Raw genomic sequence first — 13,235 nt, 5'->3', positions numbered from 1 at the left:
CCAAAAAAAGAGTCTAACCAAAACAAGCAGCAGGCTTTAATTTAAACTCTAAAAGCCTGGAATGTCTAAACAACCCAACTCTACAGCAGAATAATGATTTTTTAAAAGTACACTGAAATATTAAACCTCCTAATCCATGCTATTCAGGAGAATCAGCTATTTTTTTTTTTTCAGCTATTTTGAAACAAAGACTTTGAGCCAGAATGAATTCAGAGAAAATACATGTCATTCATGTAGAAATAATCATTTTCAATACCATAATGCCTGTGAAATTAAAAATTGCATTTAATTACATTTTCTGTGACAGTGGCTTTCAAACCTATTTTAGGCAACAGTATATTTTCTTCTAATAAAATCTTCAGTTCATGCCCAATGCATAGCACAGATCTTCTCTAGCTGAGCATGTGCACATGTCTGGGTAGGGTCACCTGTGCATGTGTGAATGTGCAGATAGAAAATCCTGCCTCATGTCCAAACTCCTCCCCTGTCAGAGACCTCCTGAGGCATCACCATGGAACCCCTGTAGCCTATGTGAATCAGCTTGAAAACCACCGTGCTAGAAAAAGACAGCTACCCTTTTACACTTTACTGTCACAACCAAGACACCAAATTAATCACATGCCTATTTACCTGTGAGCTTTAAAACTTTTTCCATCAACATAAATATCAATATCTGGGCAACACTGTTTCTCATAAAGCTTCAATAAATCTTCTCCTAATTCAGATGCAGGTTCCAAGTCATAAATATCTTTAAAAGAGAAAAACAAGACTAAAAAAATAGTTTCTTTAATAATACATATATTCCAAAATTTAGTATTCTAATACTAGCAAAATGTTTTTCCACAGTTAATTAGCTACTGAAAGAGAGTAACAGTGACTGAAACATTTAAGTGGTAAATTCAAAGTAAAATGAAACTTTAAAATCATCTATTCTTTCTGCTCTGAAATATATATTTCTACTTATATTTAAATATAGATATACCTTTAAATATAAATACACATTTAAACATAGGTAATACTGTTACAAAATTATATACCAAAACTGAAGCCACTTCATAAACATCTGACTTAGAAAGTTAGAAAATTTTCCAATTTTGATATTCTTTTTCACCACTTAATTTTTTCCTATTCCTGTTCATGGATTTATGGTTAGGATAATCTGTGAACCAATAGAAATTCAACTAAAATCAATGGGATTTATAGGACACTTACTATGAGTTTAGTACTGTACATAGTATGGAGAGGTATAGAAAATAAATAAGAACTTTCTCTACTTCAAAAGATTCACAATTTAGGCAGTGGGAAGTGAAATATAAAATATGTATGTGTGTGTATGTATATATATATATATATATATATATATATATATAAAGAAAAATACTAAATTGTATACTATAGCTTTGTCAGTTCAGAAATTTTCGTTAGTACACCTGGTGAGGATGGATCACCAGGAACATATTCCCACTAACCAATTTACAAATGTATACATTTATAAACCAGAATGCCAATACTGGCTCTACTATCAAAAGAAATCCAGAATCCAACCACTACTCAATATCTCCACTGCTACCGCTGTAAACAGATAAGTTAGGGGGTCCCTGGAGAAAGAGAACCATGAATGGCTTTCTTGACATAAGAGAATCCATTTGGCCTAAGCCATTTTGTGATCTAGGCCTAGCTGCAATGCTTGCCCTTGAACAGGTCTCAGTAATTAATGATCTTAAGGGAGGGGATGCAGAGACAAGGGCCGAGCAGCCAAGAAACAATGGTGCAGCCTTGGGGCAGGCTCCACGTTCCACCTCAACAGGATACACGAAACAATATCTTTTGAGCTCCTTATAGAACTAAAACTCCCAATAAATGGAAGATGAAGCAATCCTCATTCTAGAGAGAAGGTCACGGTTTGATAGCCTCGAGAACCAGAGAAGCTTGTATGGAGACCACCTGAAGCCAGATTAAAGGAGTGCAGGCCCTGCACACACCTTAATCTTATCAGCAACCTCACCCTTGAACCGTTGCTACAAAACTCTCATCAAATCTTCCCAGGTTGGGACACACAGTTTTTGAGGGGCAGGAGCCCGCTGTGTCCCCCTTTGCCTGGCAAAGCAATAAAGCTACTCTTTTCTACTTCACCCAAAACTGTCTCCAAGATTTGATTCGGCACTGGTGCACAGAGGCCAAGTTTTTGGCATCACCATCCCAGTTCAAAACAATATGGTTCTCTCCATTTTTTTTAGAGTAAAAGCCAAAGTCTTACAATGGCTTATCAAGCCCCACATCTGGCTCCTCACTACCTCTCTAATCTCATTGTCTACTCTTTTGCTTACTTCCATACTGAACTCTCTCTCATTCCTCCAAATGGCAAGTTATGTTCCCATGTTAGGATATTTCTACTGCCATTTCTTTTGCCTTGAACACTCATCTCCCAGATATCCACTTGGCTAATTTTCTTACTGGATTCAAATCTTTGTTTAAACATCACCTTTTAATCAAGGCTGACTCTGACCACCCATTTAAAATTGCAACTCCCATCACTAGCACTCCCAATCCCCCTTCCTCTGTCCTATTTTTTCTATAGCATGTCACCTTCTAACGTCTTTACTACATTATTATCTATCTCCACCCCCACCATAACTTCTCTAACTGGAATCTAAGTTCCAAAAGAGCTGGAAGTCCACTTTAGTCATTGAAGTATCCCTTAGACCTAGAATAGTCCTGATACATAGATCCTCAATAAATATTTGTTGAATAAATTAATGTATCAAATACTACATAAAAAGATTTTTGAAGAAAAAACATAAAACTCCAACCAGAATAAAGAAGGGGAAGGAGGCAGATCCTACCACTTCCAGATATTCCTATAGAAGACTTAAAGCACATAAATTAGTGGGAGATGTTCAGAAGGAATGGTCTTCATTTTGATGATTCAAAGATCAGAGCATAATTTCTGACACAAAGGGAAAATCTAGAAACTTTTCAAAAGAAAACCAAGTCAATTTGATAGATGATTACCTATCTCAACTCCCAATTATATATTCAAATAGCCTCCTGAACTTGATATATCACAGTGTGGTATAATAAAAATATATATTTGGTCTTTCTCCCCCATTCCTGGCACAGAGCTTAAAACTCTTGAAATTTCCTAAATTATAGGAATGTCTTACTTGAGTTTATGCTAATGAGGTGATTCAGGGTAGGGTTCCTAAATAGCTTCAGGATGGGGGCTGGTCACCAGAAAGGACAAATATGTGATTAAAGAGTGGGAACTTTCAGTGCTCCCCCCCATCTCTAGGGAGGGAAAGGGGGCTATAGATTGAATTATAAAAATTCTTGAACAATAAGATTCAGGGAGCTACTGGGTTGGTGAACACACTGACTTGTTGGAAATGTAACAGGGAAGAACCAAATCTGACTACATATTGGATCTGTTTCTTTTACTTTAACCCTTGTTTCCCACTGCTTTTGTTCACTAAAAGGATACTGTCTATACATAATGGCCTTCCCCCGGGGAACCCTGCCCCTCTGCCTGAATGTTAAACCAAAGTGCCTTTGTTCAGGGAAACATCCTGACCCTGTCCACCCCGTGGATGGCTGCAAGAAAGAAGAAATTAACACATCCCTTCCCTGAGGCTGGCCATTCCAGGGGATATTTGCAAAACTTATGGCCTTTTTACTTTATTTCCTCATCTCTTCCCCCTCTCTGTGCTATAAAAGAAACTGGCATCCAAACCCCGATAAGATGGTTATTTTGAGACTTTAGTCTGCCATCTTCCCGGTCTGCCAGCTTTCCGAATAAAGTCGTATTCCTTGCCTCAACACCTCGCCTCCGATTTATTGGCCTGTCATGCGGCGAGCAGAGCGAGCTTGGACTTGGTAACAGAAAGATGGCGCACCCTGAGGGGGCATGGAATTTGTTCTGTATACTGTCCTTGCCCATCCCACCCCATACCTCGCCCTATGCATCTTTTCCATTTGGCTGTTCCTAAATTATATCTTTCATGATAAACAGGTAAACATAAGAGAAATGTGTTCCTGAGTTCTGTGAGTCATTCTAGCAAATTATTGAACCTTGGAGGAGGATGGTCATGGGAACTCCTGAATTTGTAGTCACTGGGCACAAGCCTGGGTAGTAAAAAGCGCCAGAATATGTCACCCCAAAACATGCCACTTTGGCATGAGGATTATTTTGAGCTAAAGGTACTTGAGAAGGAGCAGATGCAGGAAAAGCTATTTACATCCCCCTAACTGCCTAAAAATAAAAGTACAAATTTTCCCTTTTGTAAAGGAAATTTCCATTAGTAAAGATATCTCCTTACTCTTCTCATCACTTGACTCTTATTTGCATAACAAGACAATCCTTATTCACCATACATTTTCTCTCCTCACCTTCCCATAACTTGCCTCCACCACCTAGTAGCCCAAAACTCCTTTCTTTCGTTTAGCCTAAGATGATATATAAGCCTCAATCATCTGGCCACCTTCTTGAATCTCCTTTCTTTGTGAAACTCCTGGTACAAAAGAAAGTAATGAAAACCATTTTTCCCCCTTCTGTTAATCTGCCTTATTTCAGTTTAATTCGTAGGCCAGTCACAGAACCTAAGAGGGTAGAAGGAACTCTTTTCTCCCCTACAGTAGCCTAAGTACTCCACTTGTGTTGAAGTGGGGGCAATATTGTGGGACTAAGTCCTTAACCTGTGGGGTCTGTGCTAACTCTGGATAGTTAACTGTCAGAATTGAACTGTTGGATGCCCATTTGGTGCTGGGAGAACTGGTTGGTGTGTGGAAAAAACCACACACATTTGGTGTCAGAAGTGGTATCCAGAAAAACAAAAACAAAAACAAAAACAAAATCACAGAAACCCAAAACTGTTCCACAACCTGAAGTCATCATTCCACTCTACCTTAAATTTGCTCTGTTCATACTCCTTAAGCCTGCAAAATAGTACCACCTAAACTCCTTAAAATAGCTTATGAGTAAGGTGACCACATCTCTTGGTTTGCCTGGGGCAGTCCAGTTAATGCCTTGTGCCCCAGAATAATTATCAACAGCAATAATAATTTTTCATCTTTCACTCTCTCAAAAGAATCCCAGTTTGGACCATAGACTATAAAGTCATCCTTTATAGAAGGCTTTCATTATCTGGCTTTTGCTTATATATCCAGGTTCATCCCTTACTTTGACCATTCCTGTCCCCTACTCTACCCTACACCCACAACAAACCATTTCTGTTTTTCCAAATTTGCTATGTGCCTGGTTCTCTTTGCCTCCAGGCATGTTGTTTCCTTTGCCTGGAACACTTCTCCCCTAAACTCTTTATGCCTGGTTAACTTCTGCTTTTTCCTTCAGTATTCAATTCAGATATCACTCCCTCCATGTAGCTTTCTCTGAAGGCCTAAGCCTAGGTTACATGTGCCCTATCTGTGTCCTTATCACACTTGGTATGTAACTTACCTGACTGTACCTCCTACTAAACTGCAAAATAGGAACACTATCTGTTTTGTTCACTATCAAATCTTCAAAACTAGCACAAAGTTGATACTCAATGTAATGATTAGAATAGCATTTCAGGAATAAACAGCAAGTGCAAAAGAACAGAAGTGGCAAAATATACTTCCTTAGGAGGAAATGCCAAGTAAGTCAGTAAGAATAGAGCTCGGGGGTATGAGGGGTTGTGAAGACAGGAGGCAGCAGCGTTCTAGGCAGGAGTCAGTTCCCAACATCCCCTTGCACCACGGGAAAGAAGCTGGGATTTATATTAAGGCTGTGTGAGACTACTGCAGGATTTTAACAAGGGTAGTGCCATGACCACGCTTGCAATTGATGGACGTTGTTCTGTAAAATAGAGATGGACGGTGGCACAACAAGAGGCCTGGTGACCAGCTGGGGTTCAAATTCTCAAGGAAAATAGCAAATTCCTGAAATAAAGAAATGGCAGGAGGATAAAGAAGAGAAGTATTTAAGAATATTTAGGAGACAAATCAACAGACATGATCATGAATCGAATGAAGGGTGAAAGAGTAACTGAGGAGAAAGATGGTAATACAATTCACACTGATACAGTATTTAAGAAAAGAGCAGGTTGAGAAAGCAGATGATTAGGTCAGTTTGACACAAGTTAAATTTTGAGATATTTAAGGTGTATTTAGACAGATATGCCTAGTCAGTGGTTAGATACGAAGCTCAAAAAAAAAAAAAAATTGGAGAATACCAATTATTTAAGGGGCAGAAAGAGGAAGTTCCAGTAAAGGAGACTGAGGAGTGGCCAAGAGGGAAGGAAAGGAAAAAGCCCCATTATGCTCAAATTGTTCCCTAATATGTCAACTGTGTTGAATCAAACTCATGTTTAGATAACAAGTGTTATAGTAGAATTGGATGTATTTGAAAGTATCTGTTAACTAAAGAGTTTTATTACTGGTGTTTAGTGCTACAACAGTAAAAACAAACTGATTTAAGCTTAGTTAGATTCCTTTTATATATGTTCACCGTATCTCATTATGGTGAATGAATGAATACATGCATGCATGCCTGTTCTAGGCTTGAGGTAGATCTATTCATATTTTTTAATTATCTCATTTAGTCTCAGTCCTAAGAAGTAAGTGGTTACAGACTGATTTTATAGATGAGGACTCTAAGACTCAGAGAGTGTAAGGGACTTTCCCAAGGCCACATAGTTAGAGAAGTTGGCAGAGCTGGTATTTGATACCCATTTTTCCTGCCTATAGTCTAGAGCTCTGCGTGGTCCCATGGCAGCCTATTAAAGTGGCCAAACAAGTTTTGAGTATAAGTGAATAGAGCTCATTTACCCCTCAACCCCTTGCCTTCATCTACTTTCTCCATCACTCCATGGAAACCTCCGTGTTGACTGGTTTACCAGACACTTGCTTGTCCACATCTTATTAACTCCTTTGCAGTATTGCATACTGTCAATGCCACCCTCCTTGAAACTTCCTTTGTCTTCTCTGACACTGTGCTCTTGATTTTTCCCTCTTAGGTGCAAGCTAATCCATGAGAAACACTAGGTCAATGCAAAGAACTGCACCAAGCTGAACTGAGCCCTGTAAGAATACACAAAACACATACAAACACCTAAAACATCTACCAGATACCTCAGTTCACCCACACCTACCCATTTCTGGTGTTACAAACTTCTATCTGATTTCAGATAGCAACTGCTGGGAGACCATTTTCTATGAATATTTTTGTGCTTCTGTATGGTCTGGCCTTTCTGAGCAGAGCACTGGCAAATTTGGATAAAGGATGGTTAAACAACAAACATGTCTTAGAAGTCAGAGATAATGTGATGCTCCAGAAAGATTCAGAGACTACCCTCCCCTCAAAACCATTTCCTTACACTCTAGGGTACTGAAACTACCTTATCCTCACCAGAGAAGATTTATTTACCTTCCAAAGTAAAGGTGTCTCTCTCTCTGCAGAGGAGGATGGGCAGATCTGCCAGCAGCCTATAAAAGTCTCATAATGTTGGTGTTCCCCTCCTATGGTGCAATCCCACTGCACGTGCAGGGCAGGTAACATCAGGCCCTCATCACATAGCCTCGTGGGGACTGAGGGTTGGGAAGTGGTGCTGAGATGCTCTGTAAGTAACAAACAGTCTGTTCTCTGATCCAGGGGTCTCGAGTTTCCTGTTAGAATATCTACTATATATATATCTATATCCTTAACATCCTCCTTCCACCAATTCACAATAATTCACAAGCTGCAACCCTTCTGACACCCACTTATACAAACAAACTAGAGGTATTTTTCAAGGTCAAATGTCACATTTATTGTAGTACTTATGCATTTCCGAACCATTTAACATGGGTAAAACTATGTTAACCATTTTTATTAGGTTCCTATCTTTTAAAAATGTGTCATGACAAAAGTTTCAGTGATTTTGTGTCATGACAAAATGTATTGGTGATTTTTGTGTTGCATGGTGTTTTTTAAGGAACGCATATTTGTGTTATAACAGAATTGATTCTATAGTCTGCTAAAGCTTTTATTGGTGTAGATTAGAATAAGGATGACAATATACGGAGGCTTAAAAGGAGAATTATGAATTATGTGTGTATTTTTTAATAATAACCCCATCTCTAATTACTTAGGAAAACTGGGAGTTGACCATATTATTATTTCCATTTACCCATAAATTATTTACTTTCATTTATTTTTATTATATTGACTTTCATTTACTTTTATTTCATTTACTTATAAAAAGTGATCAGTAGAGCTGCCTTTTGAAGTATATTTTTCTCTAATTGTATCAGAATGTAATTACTTTCATGGCTATAAAATTTTATAAAAATTCACAAAAAATACCTCACCAGAGGAAATTAAATTGTACTCTTTGTTGTTATCTTCTGGAATGTCCTCTTTTTTGTTATCTTCTGGAATTTCATGCTTCAGAAAAGAATGATCAGATGACCTTTTACCTACAGATGACCTTCCATCATTGTCAGTACACTTTCCAACACTGAAGTCACATTTCTTTTGTGGTACTCCACTCTCCACTATCTTTTTCCTGAGAATTTCCTCTTCATAGTTTTTTATGTTTCTGTTTGATGAGTATACAATCCTAAAAGACAAAATGTAAAATATTAATAAAAATAATGTCAGTGATTCTTAAAAGCTAGTTTTCCAGCGTGCTGCTTTCATAGATAACGGCTATATAGTTTTAAAACCTTTCTAATCTGGACTAACTAGAGGAAAGATCAATCTAAAATAACAGAAAGTTTGAAAAGTAGTCTATAAAAATTTTTAATGTTAAAAAAGTAATATATAATGTCAACAAATTATATAACCTAAATGAAATGGACAATTCCTAGGAAGGATACACACTACCAAACTTGATTTAAGAAGAAACAGAGTATCTGAATAGACAAATAACAAGTAAAGAGATTGAATTAGTAATCAAAAACTTCTCACAAAGAAAAACACAGGACCAGGTGGCTTCACTGCTGAACTCTACCAAATGTTTAAAGAAAAATTAATGCCAATCCTTCACAAATTTTTCCAAAAAATATAAGACGGAACACTTCCCAATTCATTATGTGAAGCCAGTATTATCCTGACACAAAAGCAGACAAAGACATCACAAGAAGAGAAAACTACAGACCAATATTCCTTACTAATATAGAGAAAAAATCTCCAACAAAATAATAGCAAAGTGAATCCAGCAACATATAAAAAGAATTATACATCATGACCAACTGGGCTTTATTTCAGGAATTCAAGGGCAGTTAAACAGATGAAAATCAATATTATATACCATATGCTATAGCCTGAATGTTTGTGTCCCCTAAAATCATATGTTGAAAGGTAATTCCCAATGTGATGATATTAGCAGGTGGGGCCTTTGGGAGATGATTAGGTGGAGCCCTCATGAATGAGATTATTGCCCTTATTAAAAGCGGTTCCAAAGAGATCCCTCGCCTTCTTCCACCATGTGAGGGAACAATGAGAAATCAGCAGTCTGCAACCCAAAATAGGGTCTTCACCAGAACCCTACCATGCTGGCACTCTGATCTTGGATTTCCAGCATCCAGAACTATAAGAAATAGATTTCTGTGGTTTATAAGCCACCCAGTCTGCAGTGTCTTGTTGTAGCAGCCCAAATGGACTAAGACACCATATCAATAGGACAAAAACTACATGATCATCTTAGTTGATGCAAAAAAAAAAAGCATTTGACAAAAATCCAACACCTTGTCATAATAAAACAGTCAGCAAACCAGGAATACAGTAGAGGGAAACATCCTCAACCTGATAAAGGAGATCTATGAAAAACTCACAGCTAACATCAGACTTAACGGTAAAAGACTGAAAGCTTTCTTCCTAAGATCAGCAGAGGATGTCTGTCTGCTCTTACCACTTCTAGTCAACATTTAACTGGAGATTCTAGCCAGGGCAATTAAGCAAGAAAAAAAAATAAGCTGGATTGGAAAGGAATAAGTAAAGCTATCTTCATTTACAAATGGCAAACATGTGTATAGAAAATCCTTGGAAATTCACCCAAAAACTATTTGTTAAACAAGTTCTGCAAGGTTGCAAAGTACAAGATCCATATGCAAAAATCACTAGCAATGAACAATCCAAAATGAAATTAGAAAATAATTCCATTTACAACAGCATCAAGAAAATAAAATACTTAGGAATGTATTTCACAAAAAGTGCAAGACATATCCTGAAAGCTACAAAACAATGCTGAAAGCAATTAAATAAATGGAAACACATTCCAGATGATTTAATATTATAAAAATGGCAATACTCTCTGAATTAATCTGCAGATTCAGTGCAACACCTATCAAAATTCAGCTACTTTTCTGCAGAAATTGACAAGCCAACCCTCAAAGTCAAATAGAAATGCCAGAATAGCCAAAACAATCTTTACACAGAACCAAGTTGGAAGATTCACACTTTCCTAATTCTAAGCTTCCTACAAAGCTATAGCCATCAATACTGTGTGGCACTGGTATAAGGATAGACATATAGATCAGTGGAATAGAACTGAGTGTCTAGAACATAGATTTATAGGCAACTGATTTTCAACAGGGATGTTGTGATATTGTGATTTATAATATGAACTATATATTTGGTCTTTGTCCACTATTCCCAGCACGCAGCTTCTAAAACCCTTCTAATTTCCTATGTAAAAGCCACAGAACATCTTTTATTATAGTACTTAAGTTTTGTTCCCAGGTCCTGAAATAGCTCCAGAAGGATAAAGGTGAAATGAATGTCTTTTGTTATTCATAGCAAGCCCCTTTCAACCACACCAGAGTTTACATTAGTGAAGTTGGTGACTTTTAGAAAGCTCCTAAAAATGGGGGCTGGTTGCCTGGAGAACCAACTAAGTGCTTTGAAGGTTGGAACTTTCAGCTCTCCCCTCCACCTCTGGAGAGGGGAGAGGCTGAATTAATCACCAACGGTCAATGATTTAAACAATCATGCCTATGTAATGAAGCCTGCATGAAAACCCTAAAGGATGGGTTTCAGTGAGCCTCTGGGTTGGTGGACACATGGAGGTGCTGGGAGAGTAGTGAACCCAGAGAGGGCTTGGAAGCTCCTTCCCACATCCCTTGCCCTATGCATCACTTCTATCTGGCTGTTCCTGAATTTCTTCCTTTTATAATAAACCAGTAATATGGTAAGTAAAATGTTTTCCTAAGTCCTGTGAGCTGCTCTAGCAAATTAACTGAACCTGAGAAAGGGGTCATAGGAATCTACATTTATAGCCAGTTGATCAGAAGCACAGGTAACAACCTGAGGCACAGGTAACAATCTCCAGGTAAATAGTGTCAGAACTGAGTTAAATCTGTAGGACACCCAGCTGGCATCTGGAGAACCTCAGAATTGCTTGGTGTGGGGAAAAACTCCTGCGAATTTGGTGACCACAAGTGTCAGAAGTAAAGTACTCAATGAGCAGAGTATTAAGAGTAAAGGAGACACACAGGAGGGTGTTTTTCCTTTACAGGTATTCAGACAATCCAATGGGAAAAGAAAAGTCTCTTCAAAAAACAGTGCTGGGCCTCTCGCCTTCTGAGACGGCCCACACTCTGTCTGTGGAGTGTGTTCCTCCCAGGGCCTCTCTCGCCTTTTGAGACAGACCACATTCTGTATACGGAATGTATCTGTGTATCTCTCTAAGTAAATCCACTTCTTACCTACCCCCCCAAAAAAATGGTACTGGGACAACTAGATATCCAAATGTGAAAGAACAAAGTTGGACCCTAGCCTCACACTATATACAAAAATTAACTCAAAATAGGTCAAAGCTCTAAATGTAAGAACTAAAAAGGTACACACAGGATAAGTAATTGTGACCTTGGATTAGGCAATGGTTTCTTAGATATGACACTAAAAGCACAAGTTATAGAAGAAAAAATAAAATGGAAGTCATAGAGATTAAAAACTTTTGTGCTTTCAAGGATACCATCAAGAAAGTTAAAAGACAACCCACAAAATGGGAGAAATGTTTGCAAATCATATATCTGATAAGAGACTCGTATCTAGAATATATAAAGAATTTCCAAAACTCCATAGTGTAAAGACAAATAACCCTATTTCAAAATGGGCAAAGAATGCGATCAGATAGTTCTCCAAAGAAGATATACAAACAACCAACATGCACATGAAAAGATATTCGACATCACTGTCCATCAGAAGAATGCAAATCAAAACCACAATGAGTTACTGCTTCACACCCACTAGGGTACCTATAATCAAAAAGACATAATAACAAGTGTTGTCAAGAACACAAGAGAAATTGGAATCCTCATACATGCTGGTAGGAATGTAAAGTGGTGTAGCCAGTTTGGAAGAGTCTGGCAGTTCCTCAAAACGTTTAACATATGACCCAACAATTCGACTCCTACGTACATAACACAAGAGAATTGAAAGCATACGTTCACACAAAAACTTGTACATGAATGTTTGTAGTAGAATTATTTATAACAGCCAAAAAGTCAGAACAACTGAAATGTATATCAACTGATGAATGCATAAACACAATTTATATCCATATGTACAGAAAAGAGTTAACATAGGTGGGACTGCTATCTTTTGAAAGACTTGATTGTAAGAGTTGTCCTTGGCTGGTATCTGGGAACGTTATTTCAACAGTGTTCCTAGCATTCTCTAAATGACAAGGGTGGCTCAGCTGTTGTTAGCTTATGCATTGTTTATACAAATAATATGGTTTATGCTGAACACATGCTTTCCTTCTAGGAGTCTGGAATATGGGTACACATCAGGCAGGAGACCAACTCCTGGTAAAAACTCTGGGCACTGAACCTGTAATGAGCCCCCCTGGTTGGCAACATTACAGAATTGTTGTCATAACTCATTGTAGGAAAATTAAACATGGCCTGTGTGGCTCCACGGGGGGAGGACCCTTGGAAGCTTGTGTCCTGTTTCCCGTGGATTTCACCCCATGTACCTTTTCCTTTTGTTTCCTTTGTAATAAATCAGAGGCTAGAGTATAACTATATGCCGAGTCCTATGAATCCTCCTAGTGAATCATCGAACCTGGGAATGGTCTTGGCAACCCTTGATCCATCACACAATGAAATATTCAGCCATAAAAAGGAACGAAGTATTGATAAACAACACAACATGGATGAACCTTGAAAACATCACACCCAGTTTAAAAACCCACACATAAAAGGCCACATACTATAAAAATCCATTTACATGAAATGCCCAGAATAGGCAAAACCATAATGACAGAAAGTAG

At 38.0% G+C, this 13,235-nt stretch overlaps 1 protein-coding gene across 2 annotated transcripts in view; it reads right to left on the bottom strand.

Moving 5' to 3' along the window:
• BTBD8 (BTB domain containing 8) overlaps positions 1-13,235 on the bottom strand; it is a 91,575-nt gene that overhangs the window by 68,221 nt on the left and 10,119 nt on the right. For both annotated transcript variants that reach the window (XM_007169607.2, XM_057534812.1), the window contains exons 3-4: positions 8,326-8,576; positions 631-748 (exon numbers count right to left, since the gene is read on the bottom strand). In XM_007169607.2, the coding sequence (XP_007169669.2) occupies positions 631-748; positions 8,326-8,576 (369 nt within the window). The remainder of the gene's footprint in view (positions 1-630; positions 749-8,325; positions 8,577-13,235) is intronic.

The sequence above is a fragment of the Balaenoptera acutorostrata genome, chromosome 1 (genome assembly GCF_949987535.1).
Source record: "Balaenoptera acutorostrata chromosome 1, mBalAcu1.1, whole genome shotgun sequence".
Taxonomy (NCBI): domain Eukaryota; kingdom Metazoa; phylum Chordata; class Mammalia; order Artiodactyla; family Balaenopteridae; genus Balaenoptera; species Balaenoptera acutorostrata.
Note: the sequence above shows the minus strand (reverse complement) of the source record. Positions and strands in the feature narration are given on the sequence as shown.